We start from the raw sequence: 25,235 nt of genomic DNA on the forward strand, positions 1-25,235 counted from the left end.
AATTTGGACCCAGGTGATCAGGCTCTGGAGTAGAGGACAGCAACTGCTGGGACATATTACCCCACAGGTAGGACAGGCAGGTTAGCCATGTCCATCATTTAACTCACATCTTAGCAGGGTCTGTTTGTATGAAGTATACCTTTGCACTCAGAAATGAGTTAGGGGAAATTTGCTCAACGTGTATGATCCTGATTTGGAACATTTTTACCTTTTAAATGTTTGTTGTCTAGCATCCTAAAGCCTTAAAATAACTTTCAAGAGTGACTCAGTCTGTGCCTACCCAAAATATTACTAATGATGAAACAGAAAAACCTCAGAAGTTTTAATTACCAGTCGCACAATGCAAGACACACCCCACTAATTATGGCGCAATGTGAAGCGAGGCATCGGCTACAGCACATTCACTTTGCAGGCATAGAATTCAAGGTGCAGTTAGGTCTGCTCTTCTGGACCTAGAACTTAGTGAGGGGTGTCATTTTGAAGAAAACTGCTGAAGTTTTTATTGCGAGGGGATTTTATAAGTAAAAATCTTCAAGAAGATTTTTTGTGTGATTTAGAAAAATCAACTTAGATGTTTGGAATTTGGATCGCTGCACTTTTATTCTTTGGCACATCAACAGGTAAGACTCATAACTTATAATAAATCCCTTAAAAATAATGAGTGTATTCACATCCAAAATGTAATTGACATGGACTTTGAAATATGGGTTCTGTTTATACCTTGCTTTATTTGTCATAAAATTACCTAAGGAAAATGCATCCATTTTGTAATACTGGATTAATCTGAAGAGCAGTTGTGAAGCATCTGTTTTTAATGATGTACAAGTTACTGGATAGTCATTACTTGGCTCTCAGATCTGCCATTTACTAGCCTTATGGCCTTGGTCAAATAACTTATCCATTGAAGTCTCAATGTCTTCACTTTTCTGATGGATATGTAATAGAAAATGAGAAAGTACACATTTCCAATTTCAGTACCTGACTCACAGTAGATACCCAGTAAATGTTGAATGAATGAATGAATGAAGGAAGGAAGGAAGGAAGGGGGGTAATGCTGATTAGAACTTCCACATTGATTTTTTCCATTTGTGTCATGATTTTGAGAAGGAATATTGTTCTGTGGACATTTCTTTTTTTTCTTCCTTTTTTTTAAAATTGTCATTTGAGGATATGTTTTTCATTGATGAGAGAGAGAGAGAGAGAAAGAGAGAGAGAGAGAGAGAGAGAAACACTGATGTGAGACACAAACATCGATTGGTTGTCTCCCGTACACACCCCAACTGGGGATCAAACCCACAGTCTGGGAATGTGCCCTGATGGGACATAAAACCTGCAACCTTTGGGTGCATGGGTGACGCTCTAACCATCTGAGCCACATCGGCCAAGACAGTCTGCGGGCATTTCTTATACAACTCAATATTCACCAACTTGTGCCCCTTATACTGTGAACTGCTTCTGCAATTACTGTGTAGTGGTTATTGGTTTTGTCTGCTCTTACCATCCTAGTTCAATATTGTTATATTGGCCATTTAAGTTATTGGTCCAATTTCAAGTTATTAATTTTATCGCAAACATGTTATTTTTCCCTAAGTGGCTTTAATACCTATGGTGTTGATCAGTCTCCTCCATCACATCTGTCTTCTAACTTTATGCCCTCTTTGCGCTATTTCCTTATGGAAAAAAGGATGGTGACCAATAACCCTGGAAAGTTGCTAGCATAGACAACATGCAACATTTACAACAATCTTCATTTCAAAATCCAAGCTCTTCCATAGACTGGATAATGTAGTTGAGTACTTGGGGGTAAAGCCATGGAATGCAAAAAATAAAGGCAGCAGGACATTCTAGGAAAAACAGAAGGTTGTATTAGGAAGGCCAAACCCACATGTGAAATCATTGCCCTAAATCAGAGCTGGACATATGTGTGTTTCAAGAGAAAAAACAGGATAGATGGCAGGCAGGAGATAGATTGAGGAGGAGCCGCACTGTACCAGGGACATATTGAAGGAGGCACAGTTACACTTCCAACAAGAAAAAACAAAGGCGACCAGAGAAACCAGGAAAACCAAAAACGGCACAAGAAAGGCATGGTCCACATATGGACCAAACGAAAATGACCCTGATCTTGAGCAATTCATGGACAAGAAAGGAGAATTCGTTTGAATATTCTCCTTTGAAGGGAATGAAATCTGAACAATAGACGTGCGGAGAAGGAAATGTAATTATAGCATGCTAGCTGGCTCTGGGAAGAAAAATATTTACATTTCTAGTCATAATCATATGAATTCTGTTTATTGATTTTTGGAGTCAGCCTACAGACAGAACATGGAAGACCTAATTATGATGACAGAACAAAGTCTGAATGTTATCAATGTTGACAGCATGAATGCAGAAATGCAGCTGACAAGCTGGGAAGGTGAAAGGGAGACCAGAGGGAGGGGTGGCGCGCTTTCAAGTTCATGTTGCAAAGGTAGGGAGTCAGGTTATAAGGAATGCCAGGTACGGATCACAAAATGGAAGATGACTAAGTTTACAGCGGAAGCCAAAAGTGAGCTGAAAACTGTTACTGATTGTACAGCAGGAGGAGTTGAGGCCCTGCTTTGCTAGCACGCGCCCTCAAAGGCATTGCCAGTAAGGACCCTGGGGGGACGCTGATGGTCCAGGAGGGAGAGGGGAAGGTTCCCTCCTGTTTGCTCCTGGATCCTGTCTGCGTTTTTCTTTTCTTTTTTAAATGTATGTTTATTTCAGAGAGGAAGGGAGAGGGAGAGAGAGAGAGAGAGAAACATCAATGATGAGAGAGAATCATTGGCCGCCTCAGGGTTGCCCCCACTGGAGAATGAGCCTGCAACTCAGGCATGTGCTCTGACCCTAATCGAACCGTGACCTCCTGGCTCATAGGTCCAGGCTCAACCACTGAGCCACGGCTGGGCCTGTCTGCATTTTTTCATCAATGGCTTTTCACTGCAGTGCAGTCATTACAGTAGCAGGTGTTGGTTCCAGTTTACAGTCTTCTGATACTCTCAGAACCAGACTCACGAAGCCATTCAATGATGCCAGCAATAGTGAGCTAACACCCCTCCTCAGGGGCCCGAACCTCAGCTCTAGGGAACCAGCACCCCCTCCCCTTCTAGCAGCCCCAAGTTTCCACATTTGAGTAACTTAGCCTCTCCCATTTCTCCACCAGCCCTGGAGCAGATAGCTGCTCCCCCAGAGCTATCACAGAGGCCCCTGTTGTCTTCATTTCTCCAAAACCTGATTAATAACCATCCCTATATTAGATGCTCACAGTTAAAATAACTGGCCTGGATTCTGTCTCTTGCCCTGGTTTGGGCTGGTCCAGGGACTAGATGGGTTACATCCTCTTTTATTATTGCAGCAGGTTAATCGATCACGGGTGACTAAAGTTGATCACTTGCAACTTGGCTGCGTCAGCACAATGAACAGATATGGGGGAACCACAGGGCCTGCGTATGTTTCAGGGGGTTGGCTCTGGGGAGAGGGCTGTGGCCGGGGGTGGGCAGGGGATGTTGCTTATCTGTACAATTTTTTTAAAAATGTACAAAAATTTATTTGATTAAAAGTAAGTTTAATTTTCTATTCCTCCTCTTTACATTTATGTGGCATCTCATTCTTCAGAATGTGAAATCTCCTAAAATTTTGAAGTTAAAAGCTGGTGGATTTGAGAATCAAAAGCTTATTTATATTTTGTAAGTGATAGAAGAAAGTCCTCAAATTCAAGTCTTCAAACAGTTCTCACCAATACTAACAAATAACCATAAAGTGAATAGATTATAAATAACCGTAAATTGAATAAATGGTCAATAATAAGTTGAAAAAATAATGGTAAAGTATAATCATAATTTAATAAATTGAACTCTACCTACATAAAGCAGCATGAAATGAAGTTGTTTGTTTTGAGTATTAAATGAAAACAGAAGGTCACAGTGATGGGATAAATTTGAGTCAGCGAATGACAGAAATGATGAGGACTTAGTTTCCCCAAAGCCTCTCACTTTAGGTGAGTAAAGTGAGCTCTGGAAAGAAGAAACTTGGTTAAAACTAAGTGAAACTTTGCTCTTATTTATGCTCTCAGGAAATGTACATTAGACTCCTACTGTGTGCCGGGCATGGTGCTAGGCTCTGGGGACAAAAGAGATCCCTTCCAACAAGAAAAGGCAGGGGCTCAGGGAGGACACAGTATCTCATTTTATTTTATTTTTTAAATTTTTATTTCTTGATTTGAGAGAAAGAGAGAGAGAGAAACATTGATTTGTTGCTTCACTTACTTATGTATTCATTGGTTGCTTGTTTATATATCCTGACCGGGGATCAAACCTACAACCTTGGCATATTGGGATGATGGTCTAATCCACTGAGCTCCCCAGCTGGGGCACAGTATCTCATTTTATGTCTTCATGTCGCAGGCCCAGTCACAAGGGGTTTCCATGTTATAGTTCATTTAGTCTTCATAACAAGTCTGTAAGGTAAGTGGTATTATCTCCCTTTTGCAGAGGAGGAAAGTGAGACTCAAAAAAGGTTAACTAATTGCCCAAAGCCAGGAATTTCTGATTCCAAAGCCCATACTCTCATATCAGCAGCATTGCGATCTCCACGGTCATGGTCATAAGTGGGGGGAGGGGTATTTTTTGAAGAGACGCTCCCCGAGTCAGACTTGTTCAACTTGAACACTAATTTTAATGAACCTTCAGAGTGGGGAACACAGCCTCTCTGGTTCCTACAGCACTGACACGCCATCTTTCTGTGACAGGAAAAGAGATCTGCTATGAAAGGCTGGGGTGCTTTAGAGATGGCTTCCCATGGACCGGGACTCTGTCCAGGCAGTTCGCTGGTTTGCCCTGGTCCCCGGAAGAGATAAACACTCGCTTCCTGCTCTACACCAGGCGCAACCGCATAGCCTGCCAGGTAAGCTGGCTCCTGCCTTCCAACAGATTATTCTAAAATAGAAGCTGTAGCAAGAGACACAGAAGACAGAGGTGGTAACCCATTCTGGCAGAAACTGTTGGTTTCTTTTTTATTGAATTTATTGGGGTTACATTGGTTAAAAAAAGTTTATAGGTTTATGCGCCCTGTGTCCCTAGTAGCATTATTTACAATAGCCAAGATATAGAAACAGCCCCAGTGCCCATCAGTAGATGAGTGGATTAAAAAGCCTGGGGTACATTTACACCGTGGAATACCACACTGTAAAAAGGAAGGAACTCTTACCCTTTGAGACAGCATGGATGGACCTGGAGAGTATTATGCGAAGCAAAATAAGCCAGTCAGAGAAAGACAAGTATCCCATGATCTCACTCAAATGTGGAATCCAATGAACAAAATAGAACCAGAGGCATAGACACATGATGAGAGGGGAGAGGGGTGGGGTGGCTGGCTAAAAGAAGGTGAAGGGGTTAGCCAAGGAACATGTATATACATACATAACCCATGGACACAGACAACAGAGTGGTGAAGGCCAGGGGCGGAGTGGCAGGGGCTGGGTGGAGGTGGGCAAAGGGGGGATATAGGAGGGCACCTGAAATAGTGTCAACAATAAAAAAAATTATATAGGTTTAAGGTGTACAGTTCTATAATTCATCATTTCTATATTGTAGGAACGATTGATTTTAAGGCAAGTATTTCTTTTTTACAATTGTGAGCCAGATTTTCTTCTCATACGATTTGTCCTAGTGTTTAAATATGAAAATTGCGCTGCACATGTTGTTTCACAGAAGGTAAATTTGGTGTTTTGTCCATTTAAAAATGTGTTTTAATATATGTATTTTAAAATCTTGATTGTTGAAAGGATTACATCTGTCCCCTCTTGTCCAGTTAATATATTAATTGAGAGCCTTCCACACGTAAGAGTGTGATCAAGCCACAGTGCCTACTACGTGTTAAACTGAATAAGCAGGACATGTCTTAAAGGCATTATGTTAGGGGAAACAGGGTATGTAAACAAATACCTTTATCGCAACACAGATTGTGGTCTGTGACCTGAGATCTGGGATGATGGGAAAGTTCCGAGAGGGACGGTGGTCACTGTTGCGCAACAGTGGGACTGACTTAATGCCATCGAATTGCACATGTAAAAATGGACTAAACAGTAACTTTCATGTTATGTATATTTTACCATGATTTTTAAAATGTAGAGAGAATTGCCCTGGCCAGTGTATCTCAGTGGTTAGATCGTTCGGCCTTTGCACCAAAGGGTTGTAGGTTCGAACCCTGGCCCTGACCAGGGTGTGGGAGGCAACCAACCAATCTTTCTCTCTCACATCGATGTTTCTCTCTCTCTTGCCTCCCCACCTCCTTTCCACTCTCTGAAATTCAATGGAAAAAATATCCTCGGACAAAGATTAAAAAATAAAGATAAAATGTAGAGAGAATCAGTGTTGAGTACAGATGTTTGGGGTACCTCTGTAGGTTAGGAGTGTCAGGGTACCTGTGTCCATTCAGGACTAGCTGTAGCTCCTGGTCTGGACCCTCAGTCTTCGGAGGACTTGCCGGTCCTTCATCCTTCTGCACAGTGGTCCTGCACTTGAACCTTGTACAACATCAGAAACCAAGTACTTTACTAATAAAGGGGCCATAAAAACAATGTTCCTTGGGTCTTCTCCACTCCCTTCCATCAGGGAGGAATCCTGGGTGACGCACTAGATCTGTAGCTGAAGTTTGCAATGGATAGAAGCCTGAGAGTTTGTTGTTAAAGTGTTTTTGGCAACAGCTGGGGCTTAGGATGAGTCAAGGTGTTATACTTAAACAAAAAAAAGGATTATCCTAGACTTGACCAAATGCTCTGCAGTATGAATTTAGCCACCTTTGCTTATGAGAAAGTAGAAGCGAGCCACGCAAAGGTTTAACATCCTCTTTTGCCCGAGGGAGGAATTGTCAGGGGAAACCTGGTGCGATGACCTAGGTTTCTAAGACTCATAGGTCTTCACAGCTACGTTTCTGCAAGAAGTAAGTGTCCCACTTCCCCCACGAATACATGACTTGTCAGCCTAGAGTGGCTCACGCAGACGGGAGGGGTGATGTACCTTTTGCAGAAGTCTGCCAGTTTCTGTGCCTGTAGCCATTGTCAGGGTTGGAACATACCTAAGTGGTGACTGTTTCTGACATGCTGGAAACGAGATGACCTGCGAAGTAGTCAGCAGGTGTAGAATGGGTTGATCTCGTACCTACTAGGCTCCATGACTCCTCCAGGATAAGAATCATGGGAAAAGGCCCGAGCACCCAGCTCAGCATGGGTCCTGTGGCATCAGAATCCCAGGTGCCTTCTTTTGATCCCGCGATGTTTGGCATTTCCCATTTTCTAGGTTAGTATGCCATTTTACAGGGGTGTGCCAGCTGGAATGAAGAGTGAACAAAGTGTTTTTTCTACCTTTTCTACTGTATTAAATTCCTCAGTGGCTCCTTGTGACAACAGAGGATGCTCAGATCCCACAATCTTTGTCCGATTGCCACTTTGAGACTTGCTTGGGGTCCCCCTTCCTCAAACTATTCTCTTGACGGGGAAAGCCTAAACAAATCTTTTCTACCAAATTCCTCCCTGTAGAAACAGGAGTAGAGTAGGTGTTTAGGGGGCTCCAGCTGGAGTTGGAATGAACATCTGGATGCTTTTAGATGCATAGATGGACAAATGTTTTTGCCCCTGGGTTCCAGGACTTAGCAGGTAAGTCTGGGTCCTGTCAGGGGAGAACACGATGTTCAGATCATAACTTGAGAAGCCAGCGGTTAAGCTCATGACTTCAGAGAAAGACCACGTGGGTTTGACCCCTGCTCAGGACTCATTGGCTACAGACCGTACTTCTGGGCAAGTGACTTGACCTCTGTCATTGTGCCCCTTCCTGATCCGTAAAATCTGTACCCACCTCACTGTGCCGTGAAGGTTAAATGAGCTACTCTATAAAGCACCGAGAACAGTTCTGCCACACGGACAGATCCGAGTGTCAGCTCTATTGAAATTACTATGTAAACCAACCTCTGATTCTTTAGCCAGCGAGGTGTACGATTAGTGGCATGTCACTGCTAACTCAGGCAGCTCGCAATGGGCTCTTTGTTTAGATTTCATAAGGATCTAAATGTGTGGCTTTCCAGTCATAGGATTCACTACTGTCAGACTTGCTATCTGCTGATAATTCATTTTTGTCGTAATAGAATTGCTTGTACTTGGGTCTCTTAATCCTCTTAATAACAAAATCAAATTCATCTTATTCTAAAATCTTTTGAGAGTTTGGTTATAAAACCAATGCAACAAAACATAAGAAATACAAAATATTATTTAATGTAATCACATAAAATTATCTTCAGTATGCTGTTGCCTTTTACATGGTGAGATTCTAACCCAGCCATGAGCAAACTACGGCCCGTGGGCCGGATCCGGCCCGTTTGAAATGAATAAAACTAAAAAAAAAAAAAAAGACCGTACCCTTTTATGTAATGATGTTTACTTTGAATTTATATTAGTTCACACAAACACTCCATCCATGCTTTTATTCCGGCCCTCCGGTCCAGTTTAAGAACCCATTGTGGCCCTTGAGTCAAAAAGTTTGCCCACCCCTGTATCTAACCTCTATTCCTCACTCAGAAAGTGGGGTGGATAGTCTATTTTGCTACCAGGTAGCTTGCTTCCAAGTCTCAAATAAGACAATTCCCATGGATTACATTGACGGTCAGTGAGAAGTGTCTGTACCAAAGTAAGGCTTGCTGAAATTCTGATGGAAACCGGCCCAACCTTGTCTTACAAACATTGCTTTAAACCCAAACATGTTTATTTCTCTTCCTCATGATTACATTTACGTATTACATTTCATCACGCATGAATAATTTCTTAGTCCTTTCCCAGCATGTATCAGTAACTATTTCTTTGGTAAAAGTGTACTAAAGAAGGTTGATAAAAATTAAAGTTAGCCCGCTGGCGTGGCTCAGTGGTTGGAGGTCATAGCTCCATTCCCGGTCAGGTCAGGGCACATGCCAGGGTTGTGGGCTCAATCCCCAATGGGGGGCATGCAGGAGGCAGCCAATAAATGATTCACTTTCATCATTGATGTTTCTATTTCTCTCCCTTCCTCTCTGAAATCAATATATATATAAATTAATTGTAGTGGAAGGCTTTTGAGCAGATTTAGAATCTAAATATTAAATAAAATGGAATGATTGTTTCATTTTAATCTCTCTTCACTCGAAACAGGAGATCAGTGCGGTTAACCATCGAACTATCCACGCCTCTCACTTCAGAACAGACAGGATGACCCGCATCAACATACCTGGGTGGAAGTCAGACGGAAAATGGCAGCAGGCCATGTGCAATGTATGACGGGAACACGCTCTTTAGCGGGAACGCTCACATTTAAGGCGAATGTACCTTGCGTGGCATTAATGCATATTCATGGACTCCTCCATTCCTTACTCACGTGGTCCATGTCCCAAGGCCTGACATGCCTTGCCCATTTCCCACTTTTTCTCACTTATCATGAATTGCATAGATTATAATGGGGGCCTATTTTAAAAATTATTCTTTGGTAAATTCTCATCTTTTGAAAATAAACTAATGGCATGATCCATTTCTTACTTAATGAAGGGAAAAAATTTCTAAGTTCACTTCAAGAGATTAATTTTCCCCTCTTAATGGTATACTCAAGATGAATACACTGCTACCATAGCAAGCGATGAATTATTTATAAGCGATAGAGTGTGTTAGCATCGGGCTGTCTGAATTCATATCCTGGTTCTACCTACCAGCTCTGTGATCATGGGAAAGTTAATTAGCCTACCTGTGCCTTAGTTTCCTTATCTATAAGTAAGGATTAAATAAGTTCCTATACTTAAAAGGGTTAGGACAGTATCTAGCATGTAGTAGGCCCTGCTAGTGTTGTTGCTTATTATGGGATCAGTTGGTTTTCTTTCATTCTCATTCCTTTAATACTTATACTAAATCGTTGTCCCAGGTGTTGCTAAAAGCAGAAGATGTGAACTGCATTAACTTAGACTGGATTAACGGATCGCTGGAATACGTCCACGCCGTCAACAATCTTCGCGTTGCCGGAGCCGAGGTGGCTTATTTCATTGATGTTCTCATGGTAAAGAGAGTTATTATTTTAAAAGTATATTGAATTGCTTTTGCCTCACCAAGAATTCGTGGCACCTTTCCGTTCTCTTCATTAGCTTGCACAAGGACTGAACATGTGAAACAGTAAGCCCTCCTGTGTGGTGGCCAGGAAAGCAGTTACTTCTTGGGAAAGCGCCTGTGGTTACACAAAGCGCCACGTGGTGGCAGTGTTCCTTCACAGGCTCCTTACCAAAGGCTTCCCGACCTTCCCCTCGCTCAAGGTCACTACCCTGATCCGCCTGTAGGACCGTCTTTGTTAGTTTTCATCACACTGTAAACCTATCCTGAATGATTATTAACCATTTCCATCTTATGAATTCTGTTTAGAAATTGGTCCTATGCAGTGAATTAGATCTGTAGGCCAATCCAACCATAATTCTTTAACCTAAACATTTTCTAAAAGAATAAAATAGATGTTGCTATTTATAAGGGATATACCCAGAGACACTTACAAATGTCCAAGTGCTCTATCATTATAGAAAGTAATGTCCCACTACAAAATGCAGGGAAGTAAATCTAAAGATTTATGACCCTTTCAGATTCTTGAGGAGGGTTCACTCATTATTCAACAAATGTTTTATCTGCGCTTGCTGTGAGCCGGGCCCTGTTCTGGGCACTGCAGGTTCACGGTGAGCGGGACAGTGTCTGCTCACAGAGTGCAGGCTGGGCTGTGAGGAAATGCAAGGCAGGGGGACGAAGAGGGATGTGATCGGCAGCTAACTCAGGTGTGCGGCCGGGAAGGTGATGTGAAACACCGAGCACAGATAGGAAACAGCCTCAAGCAGAATCGGGAGCCAATACTCACCTCTGCCCCCCACAAGTCTCTGCCCCAACACATCCTCTCTGCCCCACAAGTCTCCCTCTGCCCCCACACGTCCCCTCTGCCCCCACAAGTCTCCCTCTTCCCCCACAAATCTCTCTCTGCCCCCACTCTGTCAGGGGAGAGTAGATGTTAAGGAGGCACTTAGAGTGGGTCTTTCTATACAAAGAATGAAATTAAACTAATCTCCTTCTCAGAGAAAAACCGGTCCTAAGTTTTTGGGAACTTTCTCACTAGTCCTGGTGTCGGAGCTATGGGCTCTCTAGGTCCCAAGTCTTCCCAGACATTCGCTACAGTTGCCTTAAACTGGAGGAAACAGGCAGGGCGCGGTGGACATGGGTGGTGGATAGCAGCGAGGGCAGGAGCTGCCTTTGACCGCTGTTGGGGCCTTGCGGGAAGGGTTGGGCCTGGGGAGGGATGGCATGGGCCGGCAGCACAGCGGGTGCCCCTGGGCATTCTCCTGTACCCATGAGGCCTCTCAGCACAGGGCAGGGGCTCGGCAGAGGCTTCCTCCAGGCCTGCCTGGTGCGCTCTCCTTCACCCAGATGAGCACAAAGGTGGGCGTGGGTGTCGCTGTCACCTTGCCAGACCCCATCCTGCATGTGATTGGAGTGGGGGGTGCCAGCCCCTTTCCCACTTTAAGCAGAGTTAAGCCATTCTACTGGCTCTTTTCAAAATGTCTGTTCTGTTTTCCTTTTTAAAATCCCATCAGAAACAATTTGGATACCCCCCTTCTAAAGTGCACTTGATCGGCCACAGCCTGGGAGCTCACCTGGCCGGGGAGGCTGGGGCCCGGACGCCAGGCCTTGGGAGAATAACTGGTAAGCCTGCCCTGCCGCTGGGCCTTGCCTGTGTTTACCTGTTGTTTTTATGTACAAAATCGAGTATCTGAACACCCAGTGGGGTGCCCGCAGCGCCCCTGAGTAGGCCCTCCTGAGCAGAACGGACTCCGTGTAATAGGCACCTGCTTCCTAGGGCTGGACCCTGCCGGGCCGTGTTTCCACGACACCCCCAACGAGGTCAGGCTGGACCCCTCGGACGCCGGCTTTGTCGACGTCATTCACACCAATGCAGCTCGCTTCCTCTTCGAGTTTGGTAAGTTTTTTTTTTTTTTTAAACACAAACAGAGCTACCCTGAAGCAAAGAGGAGAATTTGAAAAGCATTCCTCCTACTTCTAATATCTGTTTCAGGGGCCGGCACAATCAACGCTTGTGGGCACCTGGACTTTTACCCAAATGGAGGGAAACATATGCCAGGATGTGAAGACTTAATTACACCTCTATTAAAATTTGATTTCAATGCTTACAAGGAAGGTAAGTACTTTGTGAAATATGAAGGCTGCTGTTACACATTCACTCAGCTCCCTACTTGGACAAGATCCACATCCTTTTGTATGTAATAAATATAATATGATATGATATGATATGATATGATATGATATGATGTGATGTGATGTGATATAATAATATAATAAGTATTATATTATAATGATATATTTTAGCCACACTAGCTGGTTTGGCTCAGCAGATAGTGTCATTGGCCTGCAGACTGAAGGGTCTCAGATTTGATTCTGGTCAAGGGCATGTACCTCGGTTGCAGGCTTCTGGCCCTGGTTGTGGGCATGTGGGAGGCAGCCAATCGATGTGTCGTTCTCACATTGGTGTTTGTCTCTGTCTCTCCCTCTCCCTTCTACTTTCTCTAAAAAATCAATGGAAAAAATAAAAATGTATATTTTGGACTAAAATATATATATATATATATATATATATATATTTTAGTCCAAAATATAGTCACATGTATCTCCATACACTCGTGAGACCCGCAGGTCAGCATCCTGTCCTGGTTGCCTTTGTACCCACAGTCCCCAGCAGCATGTCCAGCCCATTGTAGACACTCAACATACACCAGGGGGGTCCATTCATTCAGTACAGCGGTATTGGATCTTACTCTGTGCCAGGTGTTGTCCTAGGAACAGGGAACAGCAGTGTAGGACAGAATACAAAAGACAAACATTTCTTTCTGGTGAAGCCAATATTCTAATTTGCTAGAAAAGCAGTAATAGAATACGTGCTAAGAAGACAACATCAAGCATGGAACGGGAATATGATGTATTGCTGACCGTGGGGGTGAGTTGGGGAAAGGAGATTTTTGATAAGGTGGCCAGGGAGTTCTTCCCAAAAAGATTACCTGAAGGAGTTAGCCACGTGGATATCTGGAGGAAAGGCATTCCAGGCTAAGGGGAGGGGTAGCAAGTGCAAAGGGCCTGGGGCAGCAACCAAGCTGTGTAGGTCATAGGAATAATGGTCCATTGCCACAGAGTAAAAGTGTTAAGGAAGGTAAAGAAGACAGATGACTAGGATGCTATGAGAACTTCAGAATGCACAGATGTATGGAGATCTATCTTATTGATTATGGCAGTAATCCCAAATATTGGCGGCAGTAACATTATGCCTGACAATGACAATGACAATGACAATGCGAATCTGTCTTTAGCATCTTTTATAACACCTCCCACCTGCCACACCTTGAAGCTCCTCTGAAGGCGGGCAATGTTTAACAGTGCTGGCTGTGCTGTGTTTGAATAGGAGGGAGTTCGGTCCTTCCTACAGTCAGGGAGTCAAAATTACTTGGTCTGAGGCGATGCCATGGGCACAGGGATGCTCAAAGCTCTAAGTGCTTATTTCAGAGATCCGGGAAGCTAGGAGGACATTAGTGTCAGAGCACTGAGTCATCTACATTTGCATTTGTTTATCTACCCTGCTTGACTGTCATTTTAGATTCACACAAAGAATTCTTTGGCACAAAGAAAATGCTTGGTAATACTGATCAACCTTGAGCGGCATCCAAGCGCACACACATGGTCTAGCTGTCCAGACCTGAGTCAAGAAACTGTCATTTAAAGTTACTTTTCTAAGAAATGGTTCATAATCTCAGGTATCAGTTAACCTTTCATTGCTCTCAGTTCATTGGATATTGTTTTTGCAGAAATGGCTTCCTTCTTTGATTGCAACCATGCCCGAAGTCATCGCTTTTATGCAGAAAGCATTCTCAATCCCCACGCGTTTATTGCTTATCCTTGTAGGTCCTACGAGTCTTTTAAAGCGGTAAGTAAAGCATTTTGCAGTGCAATTTAATTAGCCAGTCATTTGTTGAAGCATGATCAGCCAACTAAAAATTAGCGCTTTGAGTTTGTGGTTAAAAAAAAAAATGCACCTGCCACTTTGGGAAATAGTTGATTCTTTCTGTGCTGAATACTGAACAGCAGCAGAGGTTGCTGAAGGGCTCAAATAAGTAAACTAGCTATTTGTATTCTGGTTGTTTCAGCTCTTCTGAATGTTCTATCCAATTTTGCTCTTTTGGGCTATTTGTTATGCAGTAATTAGATGCTAGGATAAGTCCAGGGCAAACATTTTTCTGTGTATATATTTTAAATGTCATCTTCAAAGATGCCCCAGGAAAGCTGAACCAATCAATAGCAACAACCAAAAGTGTTTCTATTCACTGGGAACATTAAAGTTATTTTATTAGAATTTAATTATTTATACTGAGCAGAATGAGGGCAGAGATGGCTCACAGAAATTCCACACAGATCAATACGTGACCAACACCAAATCCGATTTTACTTGAAACATAAAGCACGTGGTGCCAGATCTGAGCTGAGCGTGTTTTTCACTTGGTTATCGCTATGGAAAGGAGGAAGGAAATGTGTTTTGTAGTGGGAAGTGGAAAGAGGTTCCCTCTTGTGTTTGGAGACCACTGTTTGATGGGGTAGAGAAACATCGCAGGGCTTCCGCCTGAAGTTTACTGTGAGGAATAGCGCTTTGTGCGTGAGGGCGAGGTTGGGGAGGAAGAAGCCTTGCCCTCCTGTTAAGAGCGAGGGGAGTGGGTGCCTCGGGCTGTTTCCTTCACCAGCCCCTTACTCTGAATGTGCCCTGGTGAACTTCCCTTATCAGAAAGCTGGGCAGCCATACACTGGCATTCCCCCCTAACTTCCCTTTCCTCCACCTCCCCTTCCACCAGCCCAGTGCTGCTCTGAGAGGCTGCAGGGTCCTGGCATTTACCATAGGGGTGGCCTTCAGGCTCACGGCGTATTCAGAGATAATGGGGTTCACTCTGCCCGATTGGAGAACCTTAGGCTCCCGTGCCACAGGAATGCAAGTTATGGTTGCAAACTTAGAGAACATCGAGGCGGTGTCCTTGACATGTTTTATTGAATTTTAACTCAAACAGTCATAAAAATAAATAAAATAAAATAAAATAAAATAAAATAAAATAAAATAAATAAAATAAATAAAGAGGCATTCCAGCATCAGGTTGTCCCGTTCATATTCTTGTTTCATCACCACCAGATGTGCAACATTGGACAAATTGTTGAACTTCTGTGCAGACTTCAGTTTCCTCACCTGTATAAAACGGAGACTGGAAGCATCACAGTAATAAGGGACTTGGTGAGGATTCGTTGAGTTGGATGCACAGGAAGTGCCTACAATGGTGCCTGGCACATGGTCAGCACACAGGAAGTGGAGGCCGTTGTTATTTTTGTTAGAATTTTCCTTTATAGAAAATGAAGTTTTTTTTTTTTTTTTTTTTTTTTTTAATATATTTTATTGATTTTTTACAGAGAGGAAGGGAGAGAGATAGAGAGTTAGAAACATCGATGAGAGAGAAACATCGATCAGCTGCCTCCTGCACATCCCCCACTGGGGATATGCCCGCAACCCAGGCACATGCCCTTGACCGGAATCGAACCCGGGACCCCTCAGTCCGCAGGCTGACGCTCTATCCACTGAGCCAAACCGGTTTCGGCAGAAAATGAAGTTTTAAATGGGGTGTTTAACTGTCGTCCTAGCCCAAATGTCCATAGTTTATAAATCTGAAACTTCAAAACCTAAAATAGAAAATACTCAAACACTCCTACCCAAGCGTTTTTAAAGTCAACATCTTGTTAATTTTGCTTTAGATTTTTTAAATTTTATTTTAGAAAGAGAGGGGGAGGGAGAGTGAGAAACATCGATTTGTTGTCCCACTTCTGTATGCATTCATTGGTTGATTCCTGTATGTGTCCTGACTGGAAATGGAACATGCAACCTGGGTATATTGGGACGACAGTCTAACCAACTGAGGTACCCAGCCAGGGCCTTTGCTTTAGATTTTGTACAGATAAAATTAAAGAATTGAAGTAGCTTGTATTTCCTCACTACCTCCACTAAAGGAGAATTTGAAGTGAATCAGATATACAGTATATAGAATACATAGCATCATATCCTAAGTACCTTTCTGGATTTGCTTTTTGTTGTTGTTGTTAAACTTTATAAAATTGACACCTACGTTGATGTATATCGAGCTATATATTTATTTTGTAGGAATCAGCCACAGTTTATTTATTCATCCCCCCATTAATGTGTGTTTGGGTGGTTTTTAATGTTATTAAAAGCAGTTTGGCAATAACCACCTGTGCATGTCTCCTGTTGGACTTGGGCGGAAGGTGCTTGATGATGCATAAAAGAAGTGAGGTTGTCCAAGTGTATGTGCATTTCCATCTTTACTAGACATTCCCAAACCGCTGTCTGCAGCGCCTGTGAATTGATAGTCTCATCAGAAGCAAATGAGAATCCCCACTCAATGTCCCCCCTGGTCCTTGGGTCTGCCGGTTGTTTTCGTTCTTGCAGATCTGCTCCGTATGAAAGTACACGTTGTTTTAATTAGCACATCCCTGACAACCAGTAAGATCGAGCATTTTCTTACGAGTTATTGACTAAGTTTCCTCTCCTGTGGATTTTCTGTTCACATTCTGTGCCCTTTTTTATTTCTCTAAAAGGCCATTTTTCTTTTTCTGTTCATTGATTTTGTCTTATTTTGTTTTGTTCTGGAAAACAGGCAGGGTAGCCTGTTAGTCAATTTAGTCATTTTTTTTTTTTTTTTTTTTTTTTTTTTTTTTTTAATATTTTTTATTGATTAAGATATTACATATGTGTACCCTCTACCCCCCCTCTCCCCGCTCACCCCCTCACCCCCCCGTTGTCCGTGTCCATTGGTTAGGCCTATATGCTTGCATATAAGTCCTTTGGTTGATCTTTCCCCCTTGCCCCCACCCTCCCCTACCTTCCCTCCAAGGCCCGATAGTCCAATCAATGCCTCTCCGTCTCTGGATCAGTCCTTGTTCATCAGTTTATGTTGTTCATTATATTCCACAAATAAGTGAGATCTTGTGGTATTTATCCGCTCTCCAGTTCCATCCATGCTGTGGCAAATGGTAAGAGTTCCTTTTTCTTCTTCCTCTTCTTAAAGAATACCTTTCAGCTTTTCATATAATGCTGGTTTGGTGGTGATGAACTCCTTTAGCTTATTCTTATCCGTGAAGCTCTTTATCTGACCTTCCATTCTAAATGATAGCTTTGCTGGATAAAGTAATCTTGGTTGCAGGTTCTTGCTATTCATCTCTTTGAATATTTCTTGCCACTCTCTTCTGGCCTGCATGGTTTCTGTTGAGAAATCAGCTGACAGTCGTATGGGTACTCCCTTGTAGGTAACTGACTGTCTTTCTCTTGCTGCTTTTAAGATTCTCTCTTTATCTTTTGCTCTTGGCATTTTAATTATGATGTGTCTTGGTGTGGTCCTCTTTGGATTCCTTTTGTTTGGGGTTCTCTGCGCTTCCTGGACTTGTAAGTCCATTTCTTTCACCAGGTGGGGGAAGTTTTCTGTCATTATTTCTTCAAAAAGGTTTTCAATATCTTGCCCTCTCTCTCCTTCTGGTACCCCTATAATTCTGATGTTGGTACGCTTGAAGTTGTCCCAGAGGTTCCTTACACTATCTTCATATTTTTTGAATCTCTTTTCTTTTTTCTTTTTCGGTTGGGTATTTTTTGTTTCTTTGCATTTCAAATCTTTGACTTGATTCTTGGGATCCTCTTGTCTGCTGTTGGAGCTCTGTAAAGTATTCTTTATTTCAGTCAGTGTATGCATAATTTCTAATTGGTCCTTTTTCATGACCTCCATGGTCTCACCATACTCCTTGAGGGATTCATTAAATTTATCGGCGGTTTCCATAAAATTCTTGAAAAACCTTATAAACGTGGCCTTGAACTCTATATCCAGTCGTCTGGCCTCCTCCGTTTCTGCCAATTGTGACCTGTTTCTTTGTCTCCGCATTTTGGCTGCTTCCCTGTGTTGATAGAGTGGCCTGCGCGCCAGGTGTCCTGTAGGGCCCAGTGGCTCAGCCTCCCCAGTTACCCGAGGTGGACACTCTTGGTGCACTCTTGGTGCCTCGCTTGTTGTAGGATCGCTGGAAGGAATTGACCTCCAGGCCAATTGGCTGTGGGAAGCAGCTGTGTCTGAAGTGGGAGAATGGTCCCCCTCTGACCACTGGGTACAGTGGCTCCTGGATCTAAGGAGGTGCTAATTCAGCCCCTGCCTGAGGCCACACAGCAGGAACTACGAAGAGGCTCAGCTGTGAAGCAATGCAAGCCGCTGCGGGGCCTTGGGCCTTCTCTTGGAAGTTCCGGGTCTGGCTGGCCCGGCTGCAGTTAGGTAATTATCAGGTTGCAAAGTTCTGGGGCATTCACATGCAAAAGCCTCTGCCGCAGCCTGGGTGGGGCGGGGTCTCAGGGAGGCAAAAGGCCAGAGAAAGAAGCTATGGCTGATTCTTCGCGCCCGGAGTCGCGCGTCTCAGTGTCCCGGTAACGGCTGCAAGCACCTCTGAGGGAAAGCGGCCCCCCAAGTTCGCCCGCTGCTGCCTGAGAGAGCAGCCTCTGCCCGTATGAGTCCTAAGTCCCCAGAGACTTCCCAGAACCGGAGTTCAGAGCAGTCGGGAGCTTGTGATTCAAAAAGACAGCCGCGTCCTCAGGTGCCACCCCCTTTCCGCGCGCGCGAGCCGCCGCCGCGTACCTCTGCACTCAGCCTCCGCAGCTCCTCTGGCTCTCAGCGTGCTTTTCTTTTCTTCTAGTTGTAGAAATTACACTCAGCCAGCCTTCCTGTTGTTTTGGACGATGTTTGCTCCGTCCTTTGGGCTAATTTTCAATTGTTGTGGGAGGCGACTATTTCCCGGTGTTTATCTATGCCGCCATCTTAGTTTCTCAATTTAGTCATTTTTAAATGCATATTCTTTACTTAAATTCTAAAGATTTATTATTGTTTAATAATACATCATGAATTTACCGAAGGACAACATTTCTAATTATATTGCTGATTGCCTCTTGTGTTCTGTCACCAGGGAAATTGCTTCCATTGTCCCAAAGAAGGTTGCCCAACGATGGGTCATTTTGCTGACAAATTCCACCTCAAAAATAAGAAGCCTAATAGGCCGTATTATTTCTTAAACACCGGGGCTCTTTCCCCATTTGCCCGTAAGTATTACAGCTCAGTTTTATTGTAAAGCTTTAAGGTTCTTATCCTTTCAACTCTGACCGTTTTTACTGAGGGTCTACTAAACAAGTGGCCACTGGGCCAGACTTCGAGGACGCCCTGAGGAACAATGGTGTGAGTTTGGGCTAATGGGGAAGATGTGCAAAAACTACAAAAATCTCAGTTTCAGTAAAACTTGTGTTAGGAGACAGAGGAGGGAACTTCCATAGCCAGGTCAGGGAGCTTCTGGGGGAAAGCAGTTTCCAACCTGAGCCCTCAAAGGGGTGTCAGGAGAAGGAACTGCCTGGAGGTCACAGGCGGCACTGAGGGACCCTGGGGGGGTGACACAGTCCAGGAGGAGGGTCATGTGAGAGGAGGCTGAGAGACACGGGCCAAAGAATGGAACTGCACCACGTGGGGCTTAAGGCTCTGTCTTTGGGCTCAGGGAAGCCACCGGAGGGTACTAAGATGATCAGATTTGCTTATTTTAGAAAAATCAGTCGAAGGAGAAGCTGCCGGGATCAGCAGGGACAAGGTTGAGGCAGGGTGTCCTGTTAGGACAGGGGTGACTCCCCACGGTGTGAGGGGATGGATGTGTGAACTAACTGTGTTGTGCTCATCATGCCACAATACCTGTAGTCTAGCAAATCATCTCCTTATGTGCTTTAAATCCCAGTGTTATCTGTAAGTATTACCCCAACAAAGCTGGGGGGATAAAGGGGTGGAGAAAAAGGACCGTTGTTGCAGGAATCCAGGCAGACGCGGAGAGAATACAGAGATGGTTAGGAGGTGGCAGCAAAAAGGAGCGTGGAGAGTGGATTTGAGGGGTGCAGGAAATGAGTCTCGGTGATTCTGGCTGAGTGGGCGATGTGCCATTTTCTGCACATTTTAGCACGAGAAAAGAGACATGCTCTCACTTATCTGTGGAACCTCAGGAACAAAATGAATTGACCAACAAAATAAGAGCCGAAGCAGGGAGGCATGGAACAGACTGACATACTCGATGTGGGGTTGAGGGACGAGAAGAGAACTTACATACTTATATGCATAGCCCATGGACACGGGTAATAGGGGGTGAAGACCTGGGGGGACAGGACGGGAGATATCTGTAATAACATCAACAGAAAAAAAATATATTTGAAAATGAAAAATAAATAAATGAAAGGAGACTAAAGAAAATAAAAGAGGCTGGTTTGGAGTAAGTTGACAGGCTCGGTTCTAGCACGTGGGGGGGGGGGAGAAGCCTATGGACTTGCCCACCAGGCAGTGAGAGATGCGGTCTCGGCCTCTGGAGATGGCTGTGGGCTAAGGGCAGAGCCTTCAGCCGCTGAGTTTCTCCAGTAATCAGAGCTGGCAAGTCAACGATGTTAGCCCCCCACAAAGAGTCTCAGATGGAGAAGAAAGGGAGCCGAGTCAGAGGCCCCCGCCAAGGAGGCCGAGGAATGGGCAGGGGGAGAAGGGGACTCGGTGGGGCAGTAGTTAAAGGAGCCCAAAGAAAGGTGGTGAGGAAGGTGGGGAGGGGGTGGATTTCATTCCCTGCACCACAAGGGCTGAAAGGTCAAGGGGGACAGGACTCCAAAGGGCTCGTGGGATGAAGCACCCAAGTGGTCATTGGTGAGCCTGGGGGCAGCGGTGTATGTGAAGTGACTGTGGGAGCCTTAGTGCTTGCTGTGGAATGGGCTGAGGAGGGGAAAGAGAACTCTTGGCCAATAATTCACTCATGAATTGAAAATTCTCTAGAGTCTAGTAAGATTTTCCCCCCTTTCAGATGTTTTTCAAACAACTTTATGAAGGATTGCATTTTTCAACATGTTATTAAGCATAAGCATGTAGTGATTACAGAATTCAGAAGGAAAAATCTGTTTAGCTCTACGGTTTTTAAAATAACACTTGCCCATTTGCAAGGGATTTATCCTACCAGCAGGTTTGTGCTGACCCAGACTGGTACTAGCCAGGCCTTCCTAGTTCATGTTGCACAGGAGAGAGGCAACACTTCACTCTGCCTCTAAAGTAACCATACAGCACAGACCTTGCCCAATGGGGTTTCTAGATTTTTTCCAGATTCATTGTCAAACTGTGGCCTGTAAAAACCTGGCTGTGGAGCATAACACGTGCCATAGAATAGGAAAGGAATGGGTAGAAGAGGACACACAACATCCATTTTGAAACCTCATGAGAGTGCATGGAACCTTGAAGAATATTCTTTCTGTAAGATTATTAAACTATTTACTTGTGGGAAACTGAAATGAGAGCATTTATATATATATTTTAAGTATATTTTTATTGATTTCATAGAGGAAGGGAGGGAAAAAGAAAGATAGAAATATCAATGATGAGAGAGAAGCGTTGATTGGCTGCCTCCTGCATGCCCCACACTAGGGATTGAACCCACAACCTAGGCATGTGCCTTGACGTCCTGGTTCATAGGTCGATGCTCAACCACTGAGCCACTCTGGCTGGGGTATGTGTGTTTTTGAATGTCATTTTTCACCAAATTCACTCAAGCAATCTAAAGTTGTATTCTTTCTCATGAACATGAGCAGCCTTGCACCACTCTAACCCTGAACATTACAAAGTGTCATTTACATTAAAACGCCAGGATGGCATGCTTTTTGCATAGTTTTAACCCTTCATTCTCTCTCTTGCTCTTTCAAGGTTGGAGGCACAAATTGTCTGTCACACTCAATGGAAACAATGTCACTGAGGGGAGCATCTTTCTCCGTGTCGGTGGGACGACTGGGAAGACGGAGGAGTTTGGGGTGGCCAGGTAGGCAAGGCCGAGGCCCGGCGGGTAACATGGTGCTGGGCCCCGGTTTCACTGGCTGGGTGAGCAGCTCTGTGTCGCCTTTTCCTCTCGTACCGCAGGCTGCCATGTTTTATGTGACTCGTCTTTTTACTTCAAGCTACCAGCAGTGTTAGGAAATGAAAACGCAGACATAGACAGTAGGTGTGTGGGGAAAAGTTGTCAAGAGTGCCAGCAAGAGAGAGAGAGCTATCCTGCTACCCAGTCCCTTTAATATTATACAGACCCGGCATTTGTTTTCACTTGTGAAAATTTCAAATGACTTATAAAATGCAACTTTCTCTTCCATGGTACACATGCGGATGCCTTTCACTGCGACATTGTGAATTCCCAGTGCAGGAGAATGAGTCTTATTTCTCTCTTGACAGTGGAACACTTCAGCCCGGCATGACCTATACAAAATTAATTGACGCAGAAGTTAATGTTGGCAACATCACAAGTGTTGAGTTCATCTGGAAGGAACATTCATTTAGGCGTTCCCGGAATAAGTTGGGAGCAGGCATGGTGGTGGATATATCTGGGAAATATGGACGTGAGTAAGTATTACTTTTCCCTTTGCATTTTCAAACTTCGTTTAAATTTCATAAGTGGGATTTGAAATTATACCCACGTATAATTTGAAATTTGCAGCTAGTATAAAAATGTGTACATCTTAAAATTTTGCAATTAAAATAAAGAAACGTTATTTGAGAAATGAATACTATCTTTGCAAAAATGTTTACAAAATAATACTTATTCATTCAAAGATCTACCCATGTCTTTTTCCCTTGGATTCCTATTAATATCATTTTTCCCCCTTTCAATTTCTCAGATCTACCTTCTGTAGCCAGGACATGAAGGGACCTAATATTGTCCAAATCCTGAAGCCATGCTAATCCGAGATACAGTCTTGATGGATTTATTTAATGGGAGCGTGAAATATAATCTCCTTTTGGTTGGTAACCAGACTCAACGTGGCCTTTGTAAATGAGATAGAAAAGTACAGTTGTTTTTTTCTGTATAGAATGTTTTTCTCATTGGTGAACTTTCACATGTGCCTTAAAAATAGACTGAATTCTAGGACAGAGTATAGGACTGACGCCTATAGGAGTCAGGAAATCAGTGACAAAACAGAGCTGGGCTGGAACTTCCCCGGGTGAGAGGAGGTGACATGACAGTTTGGTGAGGTATATTTTGAGTATTTCCAGGAAGAATAATCATTGTTCTAAAATGATTTAAAGAATATTTATTATGTTCAACCTTGCTAAGACAAGTTATGGCTAGAGTTCATGATATATAGATTATAACCCTGTGGGTTGGTATGTCTACCTATTAATAATGAAAACTAATGGGAGTACATTAGTGTTTCCAAAGTTTTCCTTGGCCTTCAGGGTAAGTGTGAGATAAGAGAGGTTTTGGAGCTTAACTATGGTGTGTGCCTCAGTTAGCAAAGGGCCCTGAGCATCAGCAGCCCCTTCTAGAACTGACCCTCCTCACACAGAAGGTCTCAACTCCCTGGGCCTTGAAGGCCTAGATACATACTGTTTAGCCTGAAGGCAGCATTTCATTTGTAAAGCACTTGACTAACCCTTTGTGTTTGCAATAACAAGATTGTCATATTTAAATGTCAGTTGTTGTTTTTTTCTCTTATTTTGCTTCAATTTCTTCTGATTCACTTGTCCTTCTCCGGGGAAATGAAAGATGCATGTTTTTATCCCTCTGCTTTCTGTTGCTGGGCCCGGTGTTCAGCTCACAGCACTGAGCTGTACATATTGTTGAAAAGAAAAGATGACAGATACCCACGGGTGGACAGAAACTCGACCTGTGGCAAAGAGCAGAGAACAAAGTGGGTGCAAGTGGGAGGTAGAAGACTGATTGGTGGAAGGAGGAAAGGAGATGGCATGTCAGGCTGAGGCCTAGGCCAGCCCGGGAGCAGGGTGGCCATGAGCACTGTCCCCAGTTGGAGGATCCCCGCCCTACTGCGTTGCAGCCAGTTGGCCATGGAGTTGGGTCTCAGAGGGGACGGGGGACCTTAGTGTGAGAGCAGTTGTCCAGAGGTTGCACAGCTCTCTGTGTTGCCTGGCTTCCTTTTGGAAGGGCTCACCGGCCCAGAGGAAAAGTCATGAGTCAGGACATGGCATTAGGCTCTGGGAGTCCTGTCCAGCCTCTGTGCCCAGGAGGTCTCCTGGCCAACTCTTTCTGAGCTTGAAAAGGCAAGTGGGAGCCCATTTCTGGGAACCCTGCTTTAATCAAATATGGACTTTCTGTCCCACAGTTCTTCATATCTGCCCCCCCCCACCCCCTTGCATTATAAGAATATGGTGAGGATGACAAATAGTGCATGGACTATCTAGGCAAAGGGATTCTGAAAATTCTAGGAGACAATGTTATTATCTGTGTTGCCTAGGACGGCAAAATGCTGCTTTTCTCTCCGAGGGCCCTGTACTACAGTGGCATGGTATTTGGGGCCTGCAAATGTTCTGGAGCGGTCTCTTAGAAAGTTCTGCTCTTGCCATTCATGCTGCAAGTGACTTACAATCCAATTAGCCGATTACTTCCTCCACTCCCTCTTCCCATTGGTTCATCGTATCACCCACAAACGCCTATCTCCAAACTTGCTAACGGGAGCGTCCCCCACTCCAACCACAACAGCCCTCTTTGGGCTCACGAAGTGACATTCCCAGATGTCTTTGTGAATTCTGATCCCTTAACCTTCTGCTTCCTTGAAGTCCACCAACCCGTTTATACCCAGCTTAAGTTGCATGATTATTTCGTTCAGTAATAATGCCTATCAACACCCTAAGCTGCCTGTTTTTTGTTTGTTTGTTTGTTCGTTTTTTGGCATCCTGTCAGGCAAAACATCAACCTGAATGTACCTAGTGTTTCTCTTTCTCTCAGCAGCACCCTGACAGTTGAGTGCTATTGGGACAAATGGCATCATGGGGAGAACATACATGATTATAAACTGGTCAACAACACTGTTCTGAATACTACTTGTTCTTTTGGTTTTTAGATTTTGGTTTTTATATACCTCCTATCCTGAATCTCCTCCTGCTTTATACAGAAAACAGAAGTCATCAAGAGAGCAAATCTCTCCTCTTTTTGGTCCAAACATACCGAGTACCTACATCTGCATCCACTCCTTCTTTTTCTTTCTACTTGGGCAGCTGCCCCTCTCCTAGCC

General features: G+C 43.9%; 1 protein-coding gene across 1 annotated transcript; it reads left to right on the forward strand.

Moving 5' to 3' along the window:
* Positions 1-571: 571 nt before the first annotated feature.
* Positions 572-22,947, forward strand: PNLIPRP3 (pancreatic lipase related protein 3; the record flags this gene model as incomplete). Its single annotated transcript, XM_081105370.1, has 12 exons — positions 572-620; positions 4,769-4,923; positions 9,191-9,310; positions 9,948-10,079; positions 11,641-11,749; positions 11,904-12,023; positions 12,120-12,242; positions 13,915-14,033; positions 19,139-19,271; positions 21,925-22,036; positions 22,441-22,608; positions 22,884-22,947. 12 exons carry the CDS (start codon positions 572-574, stop codon positions 22,945-22,947), a joined length of 1,404 nt encoding a protein of 467 aa, XP_080961496.1.
* Between the last annotated feature and the right edge of the window lie 2,288 nt (positions 22,948-25,235).

This window comes from Myotis nattereri (genome assembly GCF_964212035.1).
Source record: "Myotis nattereri genome assembly, chromosome: 13".
Lineage (NCBI taxonomy): Eukaryota > Metazoa > Chordata > Mammalia > Chiroptera > Vespertilionidae > Myotis > Myotis nattereri.